This window comes from Octopus bimaculoides, chromosome 2 (genome assembly GCF_001194135.2).
Source record: "Octopus bimaculoides isolate UCB-OBI-ISO-001 chromosome 2, ASM119413v2, whole genome shotgun sequence".
Classification (NCBI taxonomy): domain Eukaryota; kingdom Metazoa; phylum Mollusca; class Cephalopoda; order Octopoda; family Octopodidae; genus Octopus; species Octopus bimaculoides.
Genome location: NC_068982.1, coordinates 91,383,681 through 91,399,681, shown reverse-complemented (window position 1 = coordinate 91,399,681; position 16,001 = coordinate 91,383,681). Strand labels below are relative to the sequence as shown.

Here is a 16,001-nt window from a genome sequence, read left to right as displayed (position 1 = left end):
TAAAATCAATTTATAAAAAATAAAAATTAAATTGAGCCTTATAGATAAAGTATATATAAAATATATATAGTTTTAGGGAAAATAACCAATTTTCAAGAACTCATCGATGAAAATCCACTATCACATATAGAAAAATTAATAATTAAAAGCACAATAAATGAGTATAATATAAAGTAAAGTAAATATCATAAGATAAATATAATATAATATAATATCACACACACACACACACACACACGCACGCATGCACGCACGCACACACACATATCCATGCTGACATGTGAGGTTCATTAGAATTGGCTCTCTCTCCAAGCAACCAAGAAATAGAAGTACAAAATAAGATATATTTATAGCAAGGAATCAATGAACAGACACTCACAAGATCAACTTCCTTCTTACTTCCATCAATACCCTTTGTATAGTTATCTGCACATTTCTGTTTTTCAGCTGGAATTGAAAATGAAAATGGATTAATCTGTGAAATAAACAATGACTATATAAGTGTGGAAATGACAACTGCAAGAGGAGAGATAGGGATTGTTGTGATGCTGGAGCTCTGCCAGGGAATGCCAAATGATTGGGAACTAAGTGTAGTGGTACTGATCTTCAAGGGGAAGGGGGATGTGATGAGTTGCAGGGTGTATAGGGGAGAGAAGTTATTGGAGCATGCAATGAAGATAGTGGAAAGGGAGAATTCAGAAGTGGGAGGATGAGATGTAATTTGGTTTTATGCTAGGTAGGGGGACAATAGATGCAGTGTTAATTGTAAGGAGATTGCAAGAGGAATACAGAGATAAGGAGAAGGAGTTGTACATCTGCTTCGTTGATCTGGAGAAGGCATTTGATAGGGTTCCAAGGAAGGTGATTGAGTGGGCATTCAGGAAGAGAGGTGTACTGGAGGTAATAGTGAAGGCAGTGATGACTTTGTATGAAGGGGTAAAGATGAGAGTTAGAATTGGATCAGAGTTGTTGGAGGAGTTTGCAGTGAAAGTTGGTGTGCATCCGGGATCTGTGTTGTAACTGTTGTTGTTTGCAATAGTGGCTGATGTGGTGAAGGAGAGTGCAAAAGAGGGATTGATAATGGAGATACTGTATGCAGATGAACTTATTCTGATGAGTGAAATGATGGAGGGATTGAGGGAGAAGTTTTGGAAATGGAAGGACGCGTTTGAAGGTAAACCTCAGGAAGATAAAGGTGATGGTGAACGGGGTGGAAGAAGTGTTAATAAGGTGGATCCATGTGGTGTATGTGGGAGAAGGGTAATGACAAATGCAGTGTTGTGTATGAGATGTGAGAAATGGATTCAAGGTAGATGTACAAAAATGAAGGTGACCCAAGACTGGTGAGAGAGTTTGTTTGTGGAAGATGTGAGAATGGAGCTGGAGGGCTGGCGGAATCAGTGGAAATGGTGAAAAGGTTTTGTTATTTGGGAGATTGGGTGGATGTGAAGCAGCTATGACAGCAAGAGCAAGACTTGGCTGGGTGAAGTTCAGGGAATGTGGAGCATTGTTATATGGGAAAAGGTTCTCATTAAAGATGAAAGGAAGGGTCTATAAGAGTTGTGTGAGAGCTGCAATGCTGTATGAGAGTGAGACATGGTGTCTGAGGGAAAGAGAGATGGTATTTTGAGAAGAACTGAAAGAGCAATGGTGAGAGAAATGTGTGGGGTGAAGCTGTTTGATAAGAGAACTGAGGATTTGATGGGAATGCTGGGGTTGGAGGAATCGGTGGAATGGTTGGCAAGGGCGAATGGAGTGAGGTGGTATGGGCATGTGTTGAGGAGGATGATTGCATTTGAGGTAAGTGGAGCGCAAATGTGAGGTAGACCGAGGAAAAAGTGGAGGGGACAGGTGGAGGAGGAGATTGGCAGGGTTGGTTTGAAAAAGGAAAACACCCAAAACCGGGCAAGCTTGTAAGATGGTGTGAGGGCAGTTGCTATGGCATGAGGCAGATCCAGCCACCCTCGTTAACAGGGACAAAACCCGGATTTAAAACACTAGATGATGATGATGACCTAACCTAGTCAGAAATACTGGAAATGAAAGTATTATGAGCAAAAAGAAGGATAACCTCACTGGTAGGGACATAACATAAAAGTCAGTTACATATGAGTGGGTGCTGAAAAGGCTTTGGGAAAAACAAAATACAGGAGGACCAGGTAATTATGATTTTATTCAACATATTCCCCTCTCAGATTCACATACTTATTGCAGTAGTCCTTTTTTTCCTAAGCCCTGTAACAGACCTAATTTCAAGGCAGACACTACGTTTTCAGTCTTTCTGGGATAATGTTGGAATTTGTGTTAAACACCATAAACTAATGAGTGTTACACTGTAAAGTTACCATGCTTCCTTGTGGTACCTATTCACATTTAAACAGATGGAGCAATTGAGAATTAAATCTCAGAGAAATGGTAGTAATGAAAAACACAACCGTTTAACTACATCTACAATAATGTGCTGTGAGAAAACAGATTGTCAAAAGAAAGCAGCCAAGAATATGTTAAACAAGAAAACTGCAGCAAAGCTGTGTGATAGTGGTGTCAGACGTGACATGCAAACCATCATATAACTTGTCTGATACTGCATTTTTATTCTTTTCTGTTTTACAAATTCACTGTGCACATGCGCATTGCATGTTTATACTTCTCTTTCCAGTTCCTACTTGAAACTTTACAAATACACAACCATCTCATGAACCTGTATTCATGAGGAGTGCTTCATGCTCTGATGGATGCGAAGAAAATTGAAGTCAAAATAGTGATTAAGCCAGAGCTGAAATGAAGCAATACTGACATACAATTGTAAACCTAACTAAGCCAATCCACTCTCTCTTTAGATGACAATATCAAATGATATTTTCGCCAATAAATATGATTAGCAATGACAACTGTTTTCAAAATAAGGTTTTAGACTTTTGAACACTTACACAATGAATGTATTGTTAACAAATTTTCAAACAGGTATATTTATTAAAAAAAGATATTAAGAAGAAAGTTCATGCATTATAAATTATCTTTAAGGATTCTTTTTCTTTAAATTCTTGTGTATTATTAAAAAGAGATATATATATATATATATATATATATATTTAGTGATTAGAAATTACAAATCATAGACACATGCACACAATAGTAAATGGGATACATACCAGCTAGATGGTCTATCAAGATGGTATATTCATCCAAGACTTTCCTTGAGAAAAATAAAAAAGCAAATGTATCAGGAATTTAAAACTAATTCCATAACATAAAAACCACAAAACTAATTTGCATAAACAGTTCAAAATATTAACAGAGCAGTCAATTCCAATGAATCAGTGACAAGTACAAGCAGTTCAATGAATCAGAGACAAGTACAAGGCTGCATCCTCCAATTGTGGGTACAATCCATCTGGTTTGGGCTACAAACAAGTGGTCAACAGTGCAGCTCCATTATTTAATAGGCACTATGCCTCATGATACACACCCAGAGACTGGCACCTTGGATGGTAAAAATTCTCTTTTATTGACATCAATTATTGGATTGTAAGAATGTTAGGACCAATATGATCAATTAAATTTTGAAGTTTGTCCCAATATTTCAGTCAATATAAGGTGGTGAGTTGGCAGAATTGTTAGCATGATGGGCAAAATTTGTCTGTCTTTATGTTCCAAGTTCAAATACTGCTGAAGTCAACCTTGCCTTTCATGGTTGATAAAATAAGTCAATGCAATCAATTTAGCTCCACTCCAGAAATTGCTGGCCTTGTACCAGAATTTGAAATCAATATTTCAGTCAATTTATTTTTCTTAATCTGTTTAGGGAAGGCTTTTTTTTATATAAACAAAATAGACTTTTGTACAGTTTGTTAACCAAATTTCAATAACAAATCAGTAAGCAAACTAAGGTTACAGTTGAAGGCTCTAAAGGATCACATTACAGGATCAAACCCAGAAGCAATGCAACTATCTGCACAGCTGTGCATGCATCAACATGGAGGAGGAAAGTAAGAAACCTCAACTGTCTTGTTATGGATGCTTTTTCTCTCCTGTAATGAACACACTAAAATCCACCAATTCTTGCTTTTTATATGCAAGATGGCAGGGCTTGCTTTGAACACTTTTCCCAGTGAATGAACCTGCTGGTAAAAAGCACTCTTTCAAGAATTATGTGGGTTAGCTGAATACCAAGAGAGAGATTGTAAAGAGCAAGTGAACAGCATTAGCAATAGGCATCACATCAAATAACAAAGAGTAAGTTTTACACTGCTTCTCTATGGTTACTATGGTAATTAACTTCTAAAGTAAGATAGACTCTTTATTAGATGGGAATTTTATTTCTAAAAGTGTAAGACAACATTCACAGGAACCTAGCCATCACACATACATTGGTCAAGTACAATTACTATGCAATTTGTTGGAGATCAATAGTCAGTTCTGGGAACTAGGTTCATAAGATGTCAAACATTCTCATACAGAGTTATAAGTAACCATTATATCTACATCAAGAAAGGCACAAAATATTGATATAATTGTTACAAATCATATTTAAACATATAAACATAAGACATCAATTGTATTGTATTAGCAGAATGCAGTGAGTCTTAAGTGTTGCATGTCAGACTTTGAGAAACTGACACTAAATTAAATATTTCTTTACGACAGAGTGATTATTCCTGGAATTACCTTTGATCATAGGTCTGCTCAATCAAGCATGCAATGGAGCTTAATTACTCTTAATAGTGGGTAGATTATTAAGCAATTTTACTTACTTCATTTCAGTAAGTTTTTCTTGACCAGCTTTCTTCTCAGTTTGCAGTTGCAACAGGTCTTTTTTAATTTGTTCCATTTCAACATCCTTTTCATTCAAAGCCTTCTGGTGTTCCTCAGTTATTTCAGACATTTTATGAGTAAGTTCCTTGCTAGCAGACATCAAACGGTTTTGATATTCCAACTCAATATTCTGTTTCATTTTCAGCCAATCTTCCTCTGTGTATTTTAATACCTATTGGATTATCAAAAGTACAAACTATTTCAGATGGCCACAGACAATTTGAAAACAACTACATGTAGGAGGATATTCTTTGAGTGACATGAATCGGGTAGAAAATTTTTGGTTGAATCTGCAACTTGTAAAGTCTTTTTTTTTTATAAAAATTAAAAAAATTATCACCTCTCTTCACCTGATATAAAGATGTCTCCTTCACTAATGTAGTCTTGTGAGCTATATGACAACCTCACTAGTGATGCCACACACAAAAAAGCATCCAGTGCACACTAAATGGTTGGGGTTAGGAAGGGTATCAAGCTATTGAAACCATGCCAAAGAATTGGAGCATAGCAGTTTTGTGACCAATCTGATTGTCAAATTGTCTAACCCATTCCAACATGGAATATTGACAAAGGATTTACAACTAAAGGGATAAGCCGAACGAGTTTTGATCAGGCTTTTCATAAAGAGTTACCTTTATTACAACTACTATTACATTATAATTTTATGCTTAAACTTGGTAATAATAATAGCATGTGTATATCAGTAAGATGTCTCCTTTTAATGGCATAAATATAAATGTAGGTAAATTTAAAAAGTGGCTAATTATAATGGAGTGAAATTCCTTGAAGGCAATCCTCATCATTTAGCATTTGCCTTCCATGTTGGATGGTTTGACAAGAGCCAGTCAGACAGGAGCCTGCACCAAACTTCTGTATCTGTTTCAGGGTTTTTACAGCTGGATGCTCTTCCTAACACCAACCAACATATTTGTAGTCCAATGACTAAAACCATTAAAAAGCTGTAGGGTTACAGCTTGCAATCAAGTAGTTTCAGGTTCCATCAAACTGCATGGTACCTGAGGCAAATGTCTTACTACTACCTTGAACTATCTAATGCCTTGTGAACGAAATTTAGTGTATGGAAACTATGGAAGCCCAACAGAACATTTGAGAAGCAGTGTGCTTGTTTACATCTGTCCTAAACGTCTGGCAGCTTGGTAGTTTCATATGAAGATCAGTTGAAAAACTAAGGGTCAGAAATTGAAAGGGCATCTAGCTTTGAATATTTTCTTAAATCTTGTCCAACACATACCAGCATGGAAAAAGTGAATATAAATGATTATATATCATCACTGAAGTTCACTTTCCCATGACTGCTTGGGTTTAACAGAATTTCTTCAGGCAGATTTTCAATGGTCGGATGCCCTCCGTGTTACCAACTTTAACCTGTTTCCAAGCAATGTAATATTTTCCCATGGCCAGACATGTTTTCCACAGAACACAAGAAATAAACAATATCACTTGTATGATGGTGATGCTTGTTTACAATCATTTCCTAATTTCAAGACAAAGGCACACACAAACACAATGGGCTTCTTTCAGTTTTCATCAACCAAATCCACTTACTATGTTTGGGGTTATAGAAGACACTACCCAAATGCACCAATGCCTGCACCTATAACATATATATATATATATAAATGAAATAAGCAGTGTCAAACTATGCTGTCTATAACACCTTCATTCTATCTATATATATATATAAACATTCCACAGGGCTTAAATTCTAATTCAAGCTAACTGTAATCACCACTAACCTACCAATTCTCATGAAAACAACAGAGAGGAAGTTGAAAGATAAAGATTGAAAAGATATCAAAACAAAAAGTTAATGCATAAAAACCAACAAAATCTCACCTGAACAATTTCACTGTTCTTTTTCTGTGGCAAAGGTGTACCAAAAAATACTGCATCTGGCTAAAAGGATAAGATAGCTAGTATAATACATAATTCAAATATGATGACAAAAAACACAAAATGTTGCAAAATTCTGCAAGGAAATCATTAAAATGAATTAGAAAACAAAGAATAAAAAATATATATATATATCTAGTAGCACAAAAATTTGTTTGGAATGATAAGTGCTTAAAATTCTGAAGAGTTACTTAAGTGGTAATTTTTCATTTACATTACACTAGACTTCAATTGGTTGAACATGTAATCATTACCTAGTGTCTTTTTTCCAAATATTCATCTCTGGCTGGAAACCAGTTAGAAAAGTTTATCTCAAAACTAAAAGATTATTAACATCCTTATCCACAGAGCCACTTGATGATGAGTTGGAACCAATTGAAATGCTGCAGTGCAAATTATCATCTAAATCAGTGTTTCTCAACTGAAGTCCATATAAGATTTTGTTGTTAAAATTCATATGCACTAAATAGGCTATACTTCTACAATATACAAGAATATTTTCATTTTTAAAAAATAAAATTCCTAATATTTATTTATAAAAATACGATACTTTTTTAAACATAAAATGTTTATTAGGGTCCAGTCGAGTAAAATAACCAAAGCGGTCCATAGGCAAAAAATGGTTGAGAACCACCAATCTAAATATTTTGTTAAAAAGCAAAAAGAAAAAAATTAAAACAGAAAATAAAAAAATAAGTACAAAAATAGTAAAAAAAGAAAAAAAAGCTTCAAATCTTACATTGTTATTTGCAGGTGATAATGAGAAAATGTCATCAAGATTGTTGTTTGTGCTGTTGTTTACTTTTCTCATGGCAGTGACTTTTTGGTACATGGATTTACGTGTTGGCGAATCCATCATTATAAGATCAGGTGATTTTGGTGGACTGGAATTATAAGAAAGACAATATAAAAATATAATTCTGATCATAAACACCGAACCAAAGCGATACTCTTTGCTATGTTAGACAGTAGTAGGATAACCTATTTGCTAGGACTGAATAAATGACAAATTATTGGTGATGCTGACGCTATAATTAGTGAGGCATTTAGGTTATAAAACATTTATTGATGCAGGCGTGGAGGTGCAATGGCCCAGTGGTTAGGGCAGCGGACTCGCGGTCATAGGATTGCGGTTTCGATTCCCAGACCGGGCGTTGTGAGTGTTTATTGAGCGAAAACACTTAAAAGCTCCACGAGGCTCCGGCAGGGGATGGTGGCGAACCCTGCTGTACTCTTTCACCACAACTTTCTCTCCCTCTTACTTCCTGTTTCTGTTGTGCCTGTAATTCAAAGGGCCAGCCTTGTCACACTGTCACGCTGAATATTCCCAAGAACTGCGTTAAGGGTACACGTGTCTGTGGAGTGCTCAGCCACTTGCACGTTAATTTCACGAGCAGGCTGTTCCGTTGATCGGATCAACTGGAACCCTCGACGTCGTGCTAACACACATTGATGCAGGCATCGGTTTGGAAGACTGCTGTGAGACCATGTTGGATTCAGATTCAGCCCCTATGCCTGGAACCGTCTACTAAAGCACTGGGTTGCCTAATGCTTTGGTAGACAATGTGAGGAAGCCCATCCATCACATGTGTGTGTCTGTGAGTATATCTGAGTGAGTGTGTGTGACCACCTGTCTTTTTGTAACTAAGTGATACTACTTGACAGTGGTGTTTGTCTATGTCCATGTGGCTTACTGGTCCAGCAAAAAATGCTTCAAGATGATACCAGCATAACTAGAGTCTGATGACTGAAAAAGAGCTATCTAATGTGATAGAAAGAGAGAGATATCAGATGCTCTATAATGCAGTCACCAGGAAATACACCAGACATAAATTTAGTATTCTGCTGAAAGCCTAGTTTTTATATCATATATGCAGGTCTAATATGAAGTTTCCTAAACACCAGGTCTTAAAAATGATTTTCTTTTGGGAAAGATCAATCCCATTTACAATTTTTCATTACTTCAACTGGCATTGAGGCTGAGCGGATAAATTATGTCATATCAACTTAGGGCACATGGACTGTTAACTACTGCGGGTACTTCCCTGTACACAATAAGCAGCAAGACTTCTGGAAAAATTACCTGAAATCAATCAGCAAGTCATGGAATGAATGTCTTGGTTTGTTCATTGCTATAGAAATTAAAAGTTAAGAACCAACCCAATGCTGCAGTTTTGTGAAAATTAACAATTAAATGACAGAATCTTTGATTTACTTATTAGAGTGCTTCTTGATTTAACTCTTTAGCATTTAAACCGGCCATATCTGGCCCAAATATTCTACCAGTTTAATGTTCAAACCAGCCAGGTCTGACCTCTCATGCCCACCCTACAATGTCGATCATAAAATATACAAAAACATCACTGAAATCTTGAAGCTGTGAGATAATGTGTGATTGATTAAAAACAATTGAATAAATATTATATGATAGAATAATCTCAATGCTAAAGAATTAGTATTACATTTTTGAATTTCTTTTCATAAGACACTCCACCAATGAGAGAGAGAGAGAGAAAGAGAGAGAGAGAGAGAAAGAGAGAGAGAGAGAGAGAGAGAGAGAGAGAGAGAGAGACATTTCAAGTAAAGCTTACCTCTTAATTTTCTCTAATGCAGGTTGCTTACTCACATTTTTAGTTTTGTCTAAAACAAAAGAATTTACATCAGTTTAACAGTTTCAAAGAGTAGTGTGGAATTATTAAAAAACAATACAATGTTGTTATCCCTCTTGAGATTAGTTCTGATCAAATGGATCTATGATGCAGAGCATTGCAGCTATGATCATCCTATCTTTTCAGCAGCAGTTAGAGCATCCTCTGATGTGTCCTTTTTGTATTTTTTTTTAATGATGGCAAGGTGTGAATGAGGGAGATTTGGTGATTATCTCTAGCAAACTGAGCAAATGCATTGAGTCTTCTTTGTTGACTTGGTCAATAAAATGAAATTATAAGAAACCAATGAGTAAACTTTCTAATAATGAAATTAGCCATTACAACTCTATGATGAAAAAACATTTTGAGCAAAAAGTCAGTGCTAAGTTACTAGTAAAAGAAAACCTTATAACTTAATGTGGAAAGGAGATAATCATTAGCTGAGTAAGAAAAGCCAGTCATAGCTAAGTTGCTAAGGTTTGTATCCCATCACTGCTGCTGCATTGCACATATACCTGGCTCTGTCTGACCAGAGTAGTAGATAGATATGAATAAGTGCAACTCACACACCATGTCCTTGCTTTAATCAATTCTATAACCACTACCACCACATCAAAGCAATGATGAACAACATTTCTAATTTTGCCAAAATTATTGTTGTGCCTTAAAGGACATCATACTTGCCTATTCTTACCAGTTTAGTGGTAAGAAAAATTATATAAAAAGACCATGTAGAGGCATCTTTATTGGTTTGTAAGGTAACAAAGTTTAGTGTCTGTATTTGATATCTTGCAATAAAGTATAACTTACTTATGTCAAAATCAATTGTGTTATTTAATCCAAGTAGTGGATCAAACTTTACATAGAGACTTTCACGACATAACCGAGAAGCATTCATCTGGAAATAAAAACAAATCACACATTTCATTATAAAAGCATCATATTTTGATAAGCTATAAAAGTAAATAGTTGTATTTATTTGGTGAAAACTCAAAATGAATAGTTATTTCAAGCACTTAAGTGCACAACGTCTTGACATATTTTGTTGGGGGACCAAATAACTAGAGTTTTTTAAGCTTGAGCATGTCTTAAGGAACAGCTGTTGCTTCAGTGTGGAATGCAATAAAACTGAAACACCAACATAATAGTCCCATCTACTCTGGATTGTATATTTTTTACCATTTAGCTTCAAGTACTCACTGCTGTTGACAATCCAATACACTATAATCACCAACTGTATCTTGTTGATAATTCCAGAGTTCAAAACATCTTAATGAAGACAATTTTTTTTTTCATCTTTTGTTTCAACCATAACGCTGCAGCCATGCTGGAGCACCACCTTGAAGAATTTTAAGTACTTATTTTTCTCATTAAGCCTGGTGCTTATTCTGTCAGCCTTTTTTACTGAACTGCTAGGTTATAGGGACATAAATACACCAACACTAGTTGCCAAGCAGTGATGAGGATAAAACATAAATACACACACATAAAGATATGATAGGCTTCTTTCAGTTTCCATCAACCAAATCCACTCACAAGGATTTGGTTGGACCAAGGCTACAGCAGACACTTGCCCAAGGTGCCACAGTGGACTGAACCAGGAACTATATAGTTGGGAAGCAAGCTTCTTTGATCGAAATTGATTTCCAATTTTGGAATACTAATTTTTAATTTTGCTTTAATTTAATAAATTTTTCACCTTTGAGTTAACAAAACACCTAGAACTTGAAAACATCACAAGTATCACAAAGTAGTTTTAGTTTGAAGGCAACAGTTTGATTTTCTCTGCATTAAAAAGTCACATTAAAAGGACATGTGGTTACAATGCTGCAAGAAAGGATCACAAGGCAGTTCCTTGGAGATAAGATAACTGGCAGGAGACCTAGGGGTAGACCAAGAGCGTGATGGTTGGATAATATAGTTAAGCCTCAGTTGGTCATGCTTGGGAAACGAACAGGAAAGTGTTATGATGGTTGCTACTGATAGGACCTTATAGAGGTGCCTGAGGACTACCCTTGTGAATCCTCCCAAAAACATTGGGTGGTGAAAACAGATGGAAAGACTTAAATGCATATACAGATAAGAGTTTCCGCATAGTTTCCATCAACCAATTCCATACTACAACTTGGAGACACTTGCCTTAAATATTGTGAACTCTAAACCATGTGGCTATTAAGAAACTTAACCTATTAATCATGTATGTGTTTATAAGTTGACTGTCACACTTCCATTTATTTTATATCTTCTTTCCTATACTGGTAGGAGATGGATAGTTCATTACAATCTGAGTTAGATCGTATCTGGAGTTATGGTCCTCCTAGATGTCTTGGTTCTTAGTTTTATTTTTAGCATGGCTTCTATGGATGGATTATGTCCCACTTCCCACTAAGCATTTTACAAAATGTACTGGCAGCATTTTGAACATAGCACCATTGCCATAGAGGTTGCTTCACCCTGACAACACTAAAGAGTGCTGATTTACCTGTATTAATTTTGTCTTTTCTTTCATTCAATTGCATAGAGAGAATGAGAGAAAGCAAGAGTGAATGAGAGAGAGAGCGTTTAGAGGGTAATAAAAATAATAAACTGCTCATGGCGCAATGGTTAGAGCATTGGGTTTACAATCATGAGGTAGTGAATTTGATTCCTAGACCAGGCTCTATGTTGTGTTCCTGAGAACGACACTTTATTTTATGTTGCTCCAATTCACTCAGCTGTAGAGGCCTTTGTCTTTCTCTTGGATAACATAGGTGGCATGGAGAGGGGAGGTTGGTATGTATGGGCAACTGCTGGTCCCCCATAAACAACCTTGTTTGGACTTGTGCCTAGGTGCAATCTCCTGGTCATTCCTGACTGACGGTGGGGTCTTTACCTATTACCCTCTAGAAATAATAGGGAACCATTGATAACAGCTCTGTATTTGGTTTGTATGGCTCTCATCACAAGTTTTCTTTACTACTTGACTATAAAGCAGTGATTCTCAACTAGGGTCCACAAAATATTTTTGCTAAAATTTATGTGCAATAAATTGGTTATACTTCAATACACAAAATATTTTAATTTTCTTAATACAATTTCTAATAATAATTATAAAAATAGGATTTTTTCTGAACAGAGTGTTTTATTCCTAGTTAAGTATTTCTGTAGCAGTCTAGAAAAAGACATGAGTGGTAGCCAACCCTGACATGAACCAAAACTGAAGTTCAGCCAAGCTAATTCTCTTCCTTATCAATTGATAAAATAAACACCATTTATGAACTGAGGTTAAACCAACTCATCCCATTGACTAAAATTAGTAATCTCATTATTGCTAGTATAATTGTGTTGTTTCCTGGTAATAACCACTACTAACATCATTAAAAGAAATGCAAAATAAAAGTTTTTCTTTCCCCTCAAGAATATGAAGTTACTGAAAATAAAAAGTCAACTATTTGATTAATTAACCAATTCCAGTGTATTTTCCTTTGACTCTTGATATGGAGAGAAAGTTTAAAGTGGTGCCCTAACAACACACTGGGACACGCTACACTATTTTTAGATACCAAGTTAACATGTTTTGAAGAAATTATCTATTAGAGAGATAGAAATATACTTACAACAGTTTTATCACAATTTAACAGCTCCCAGTCATCATCATCACAGATAAATCCTACAAAATAAATGAAACACATTATTCATCTTCACTCATTTTTCATGCAAACTTAAGTTAGATGAATATATTACTGACACTAGGTTAATGATGACCTTGATACTTTTCAAGTAAGGGATCTCTTATTCCACACATTTGTTTGTCTTTCTTTTTAGTCTGTTTAAATGTGTACACACACACACACCTGGAAAAAACTACAAACTACAAACCACCAAATATAACAATGAAAGCCATCTCACAGATGTAAACAAGAAAAAAGAACCCCATTCTCTTTCTTTCCTCCTTTTCTATACACACACATACAGATAATAAAACAAAGCATCTTCTTCCAGATTTGTATAAAAGGCAAAAAGATGCTCTGTAAAGCTGATATCTGAGAAATCTCCAAGAATGAGACAAAATTATCCAAAATTCTGACTGCCTCTTTTTACTTTATACATATATATATATAAAATCAAAACTTCAAAACTAAAATAACCTGATTTTGAATAACAGTTAAGATGAACTAAAATAAGTTAATTTAAACTATTGCTTGAGGGATTTGTGTGTTCATCATTCCACATTTATTATTTTATGTCCTTTTTTCCATATTATATAGATACAAAACTCATTTGATTACTAAGACACAAGACTTATAAAATACTGTTGGTTACACTGGATTATGGTGGTCACTGAGTGAATCTCATATAGCATAACAAGCTTTTTAAGGGAAGTAAAAAAAGAAGAAAAAAAAGACTAATAAAACAAAGAGGATAAATACCTTTCTCAGCTGGTCTAAAAGAGATTTTAGGTGATATTTGCTGACATTCAATAGTCAAACCAGAGATAATAGGCTTATAGCTATCAAAAGACTGCAAGAAATGTAGTGGCAGATTATTTCAAACATCAGATGTGGCGTTAGAATTCTGTTGTTCAATCTTCATTGTTTTGAGATCTGCAATGTTCCCGGCAACATCTGAAGTATCTCTTCTGCCCTTCACACCCGGTGAGTTAGGGATCTGCTTCTTACATTGGAAAGGATGTCTCATGAAGGACTTCTTTCTCTTGTTGAGCTGGTGAGTTTGGGATCTACTCAACAAGAGGTCCCTCACAAGACTGATCCTTCCCATTGTAAGAAGCAGATCTCTAACTCACCAGCCCAACAAGAGAAAGAGGTTCTTCATGAGACTGATCCTTTCCAATGTAAGAAACAGATGTCCAACTCACCAGCCTTACAAGAGAAAGACATCCTTCACAAGAATGATCCGTTCCAATATAAGAAGCAGATCACTAACTCACCAGCACAACAACAGAAAGGTCATTGACAAGACTGATCCTTTCCATTGTAAGAAACAGATCCTAACTCACCGGTTCAACAAGGGAAAGAGATTCTTCAGGAGACTGATCCTTTCCAATGTAAGAAGTAGATCCCTAAATCACCAGCTCAATAAAAGAAAAAGATCCTTCACAAGACTTATCCTTTCCAATGTAAGAAGCAGATCCCTAACTCTGCCAGCTCAACAAGAGAAAAAGATCCTTTCCAATATAAGAAGCAGATTATTAACTCACCAGTTGTTTTTTCTCTGAATTGAACATTTGGTTCCTGCTCATCATAGTTTGCAGTATCAGCACTATCACTGGGTTCTGCGTCTTTTAGAATTGTAGAAATATCATCCTTACATATACAGGTGTCATCTATAGCTGTAACAAGATCAGTAATTTCATTTAACTCTTTTCTGTTGGGTTTTTCATTAATATTCTGTCTGGATTGAGAATCTGCATGCTTCCCGTTACCTACTTGCTGTTGTTTGTTTGGTGAAGTAGGAGTGATGTTTATTTGAATATCATTTTCAACAGCTACTGCTGCAACTGGAGAATTTGCCATTTGAGTTCTGCCCTCAAATGAGATATCAATATTACTTTGACTCCCTTCAATTGATATGGGAGAATTTGGTAGATGAGTGTTAGTACTGAAGGTTTCAACATCTTTAAAGACAGAAGAATTTGAAATTGTTTCAAATTTTTGCAGATCATCATCACTTGCTGCAATAGAATTAGGAATTTCACAGTTAATCTTGGAATGGTCAATAGCATCTTTAACTTCAGAAGATTCCATGACCTCTTCTTCAATATCTTCAGGTCTTCCAACATCTCCAACTGGTTTCTTGATTTCTACATTTGAGCAGGTAGCAACAGACTCATTTACCTGGTTGCTAATTTCAGAAGGATCAACAGAACCAGAATCAGGAGTTCCATCTTTTGATTTGTCGTGATCATGAGAATTATTAAATTTCTCAGGAACTGAAATTTCAGCAATCTTTTCTTCAACTTTCAAAATATCAGTGTCTTGCTGTTTATTAACTGGAGGTTGAAAATTATAACTTTCCATGGTCAAAGGATCAGAACTATTGTTTGGCGTTTCCACAGACTGGATGACATTAACTGATGAATGTAGAACTGGTTTCTCATCAACTGGACTTCCAATATCTGCAACTGGTTTGTTGATTTCTACATTTTCAGCAACTGAAGCATTATCTATTGCTTTCGATAGGTGAGCATTTTCACAAATGTCTTCTTTAGTTGATTGAGGTTTAGGACTTCCATGGCTACAGTCAACATTCTGAGACTCAAGCAGATTTGAATTATTCTCTTCTGTCTTCTCTGCATCAACATTTGCAGCATCAATTTTAGAACTACATTCAATATATTCTACAATATCAGACGATTTCTCTTCAAGAGTTTTTTCTTTTGAAGTTAGACAATTAGCAATTTCAGTTTCAAAAAAATCAACAGTCTCTTTAGCTTCTGAAATCTTTTCTTCAGTCTGCACTGTTTTCAAAGTAGTTTTACTATCTGACATATATTTGTCAGTCTTTGCTGATTCAGTAGCAACAGACTCATTTACCTGATTGCTAATTTCAGAAGGATCAACAGAACCAGAATCAGGGGTTCTATCTTTTGATTTGTCTTGATCATTAAAATTATCAAATTTCTCT

The 16,001-nt window shown here is 35.6% G+C and overlaps 1 protein-coding gene across 1 annotated transcript in view; it reads right to left on the bottom strand.

Annotated features, from left to right (window-relative positions):
- The window catches only part of LOC106870623 (uncharacterized), a 29,051-nt gene that overhangs the window by 4,532 nt on the left and 8,518 nt on the right, over positions 1-16,001 (bottom strand). Inside the window, exons 4-12 of the mRNA XM_014916756.2 lie at positions 14,575-15,997; positions 12,974-13,026; positions 10,188-10,275; positions 9,321-9,369; positions 7,469-7,613; positions 6,673-6,732; positions 4,755-4,987; positions 3,153-3,196; positions 380-447 (exon numbers count right to left, since the gene is read on the bottom strand). Coding sequence (XP_014772242.1) covers positions 380-447; positions 3,153-3,196; positions 4,755-4,987; positions 6,673-6,732; positions 7,469-7,613; positions 9,321-9,369; positions 10,188-10,275; positions 12,974-13,026; positions 14,575-15,997 — 2,163 coding nt within the window. The remainder of the gene's footprint in view (positions 1-379; positions 448-3,152; positions 3,197-4,754; positions 4,988-6,672; positions 6,733-7,468; positions 7,614-9,320; positions 9,370-10,187; positions 10,276-12,973; positions 13,027-14,574; positions 15,998-16,001) is intronic.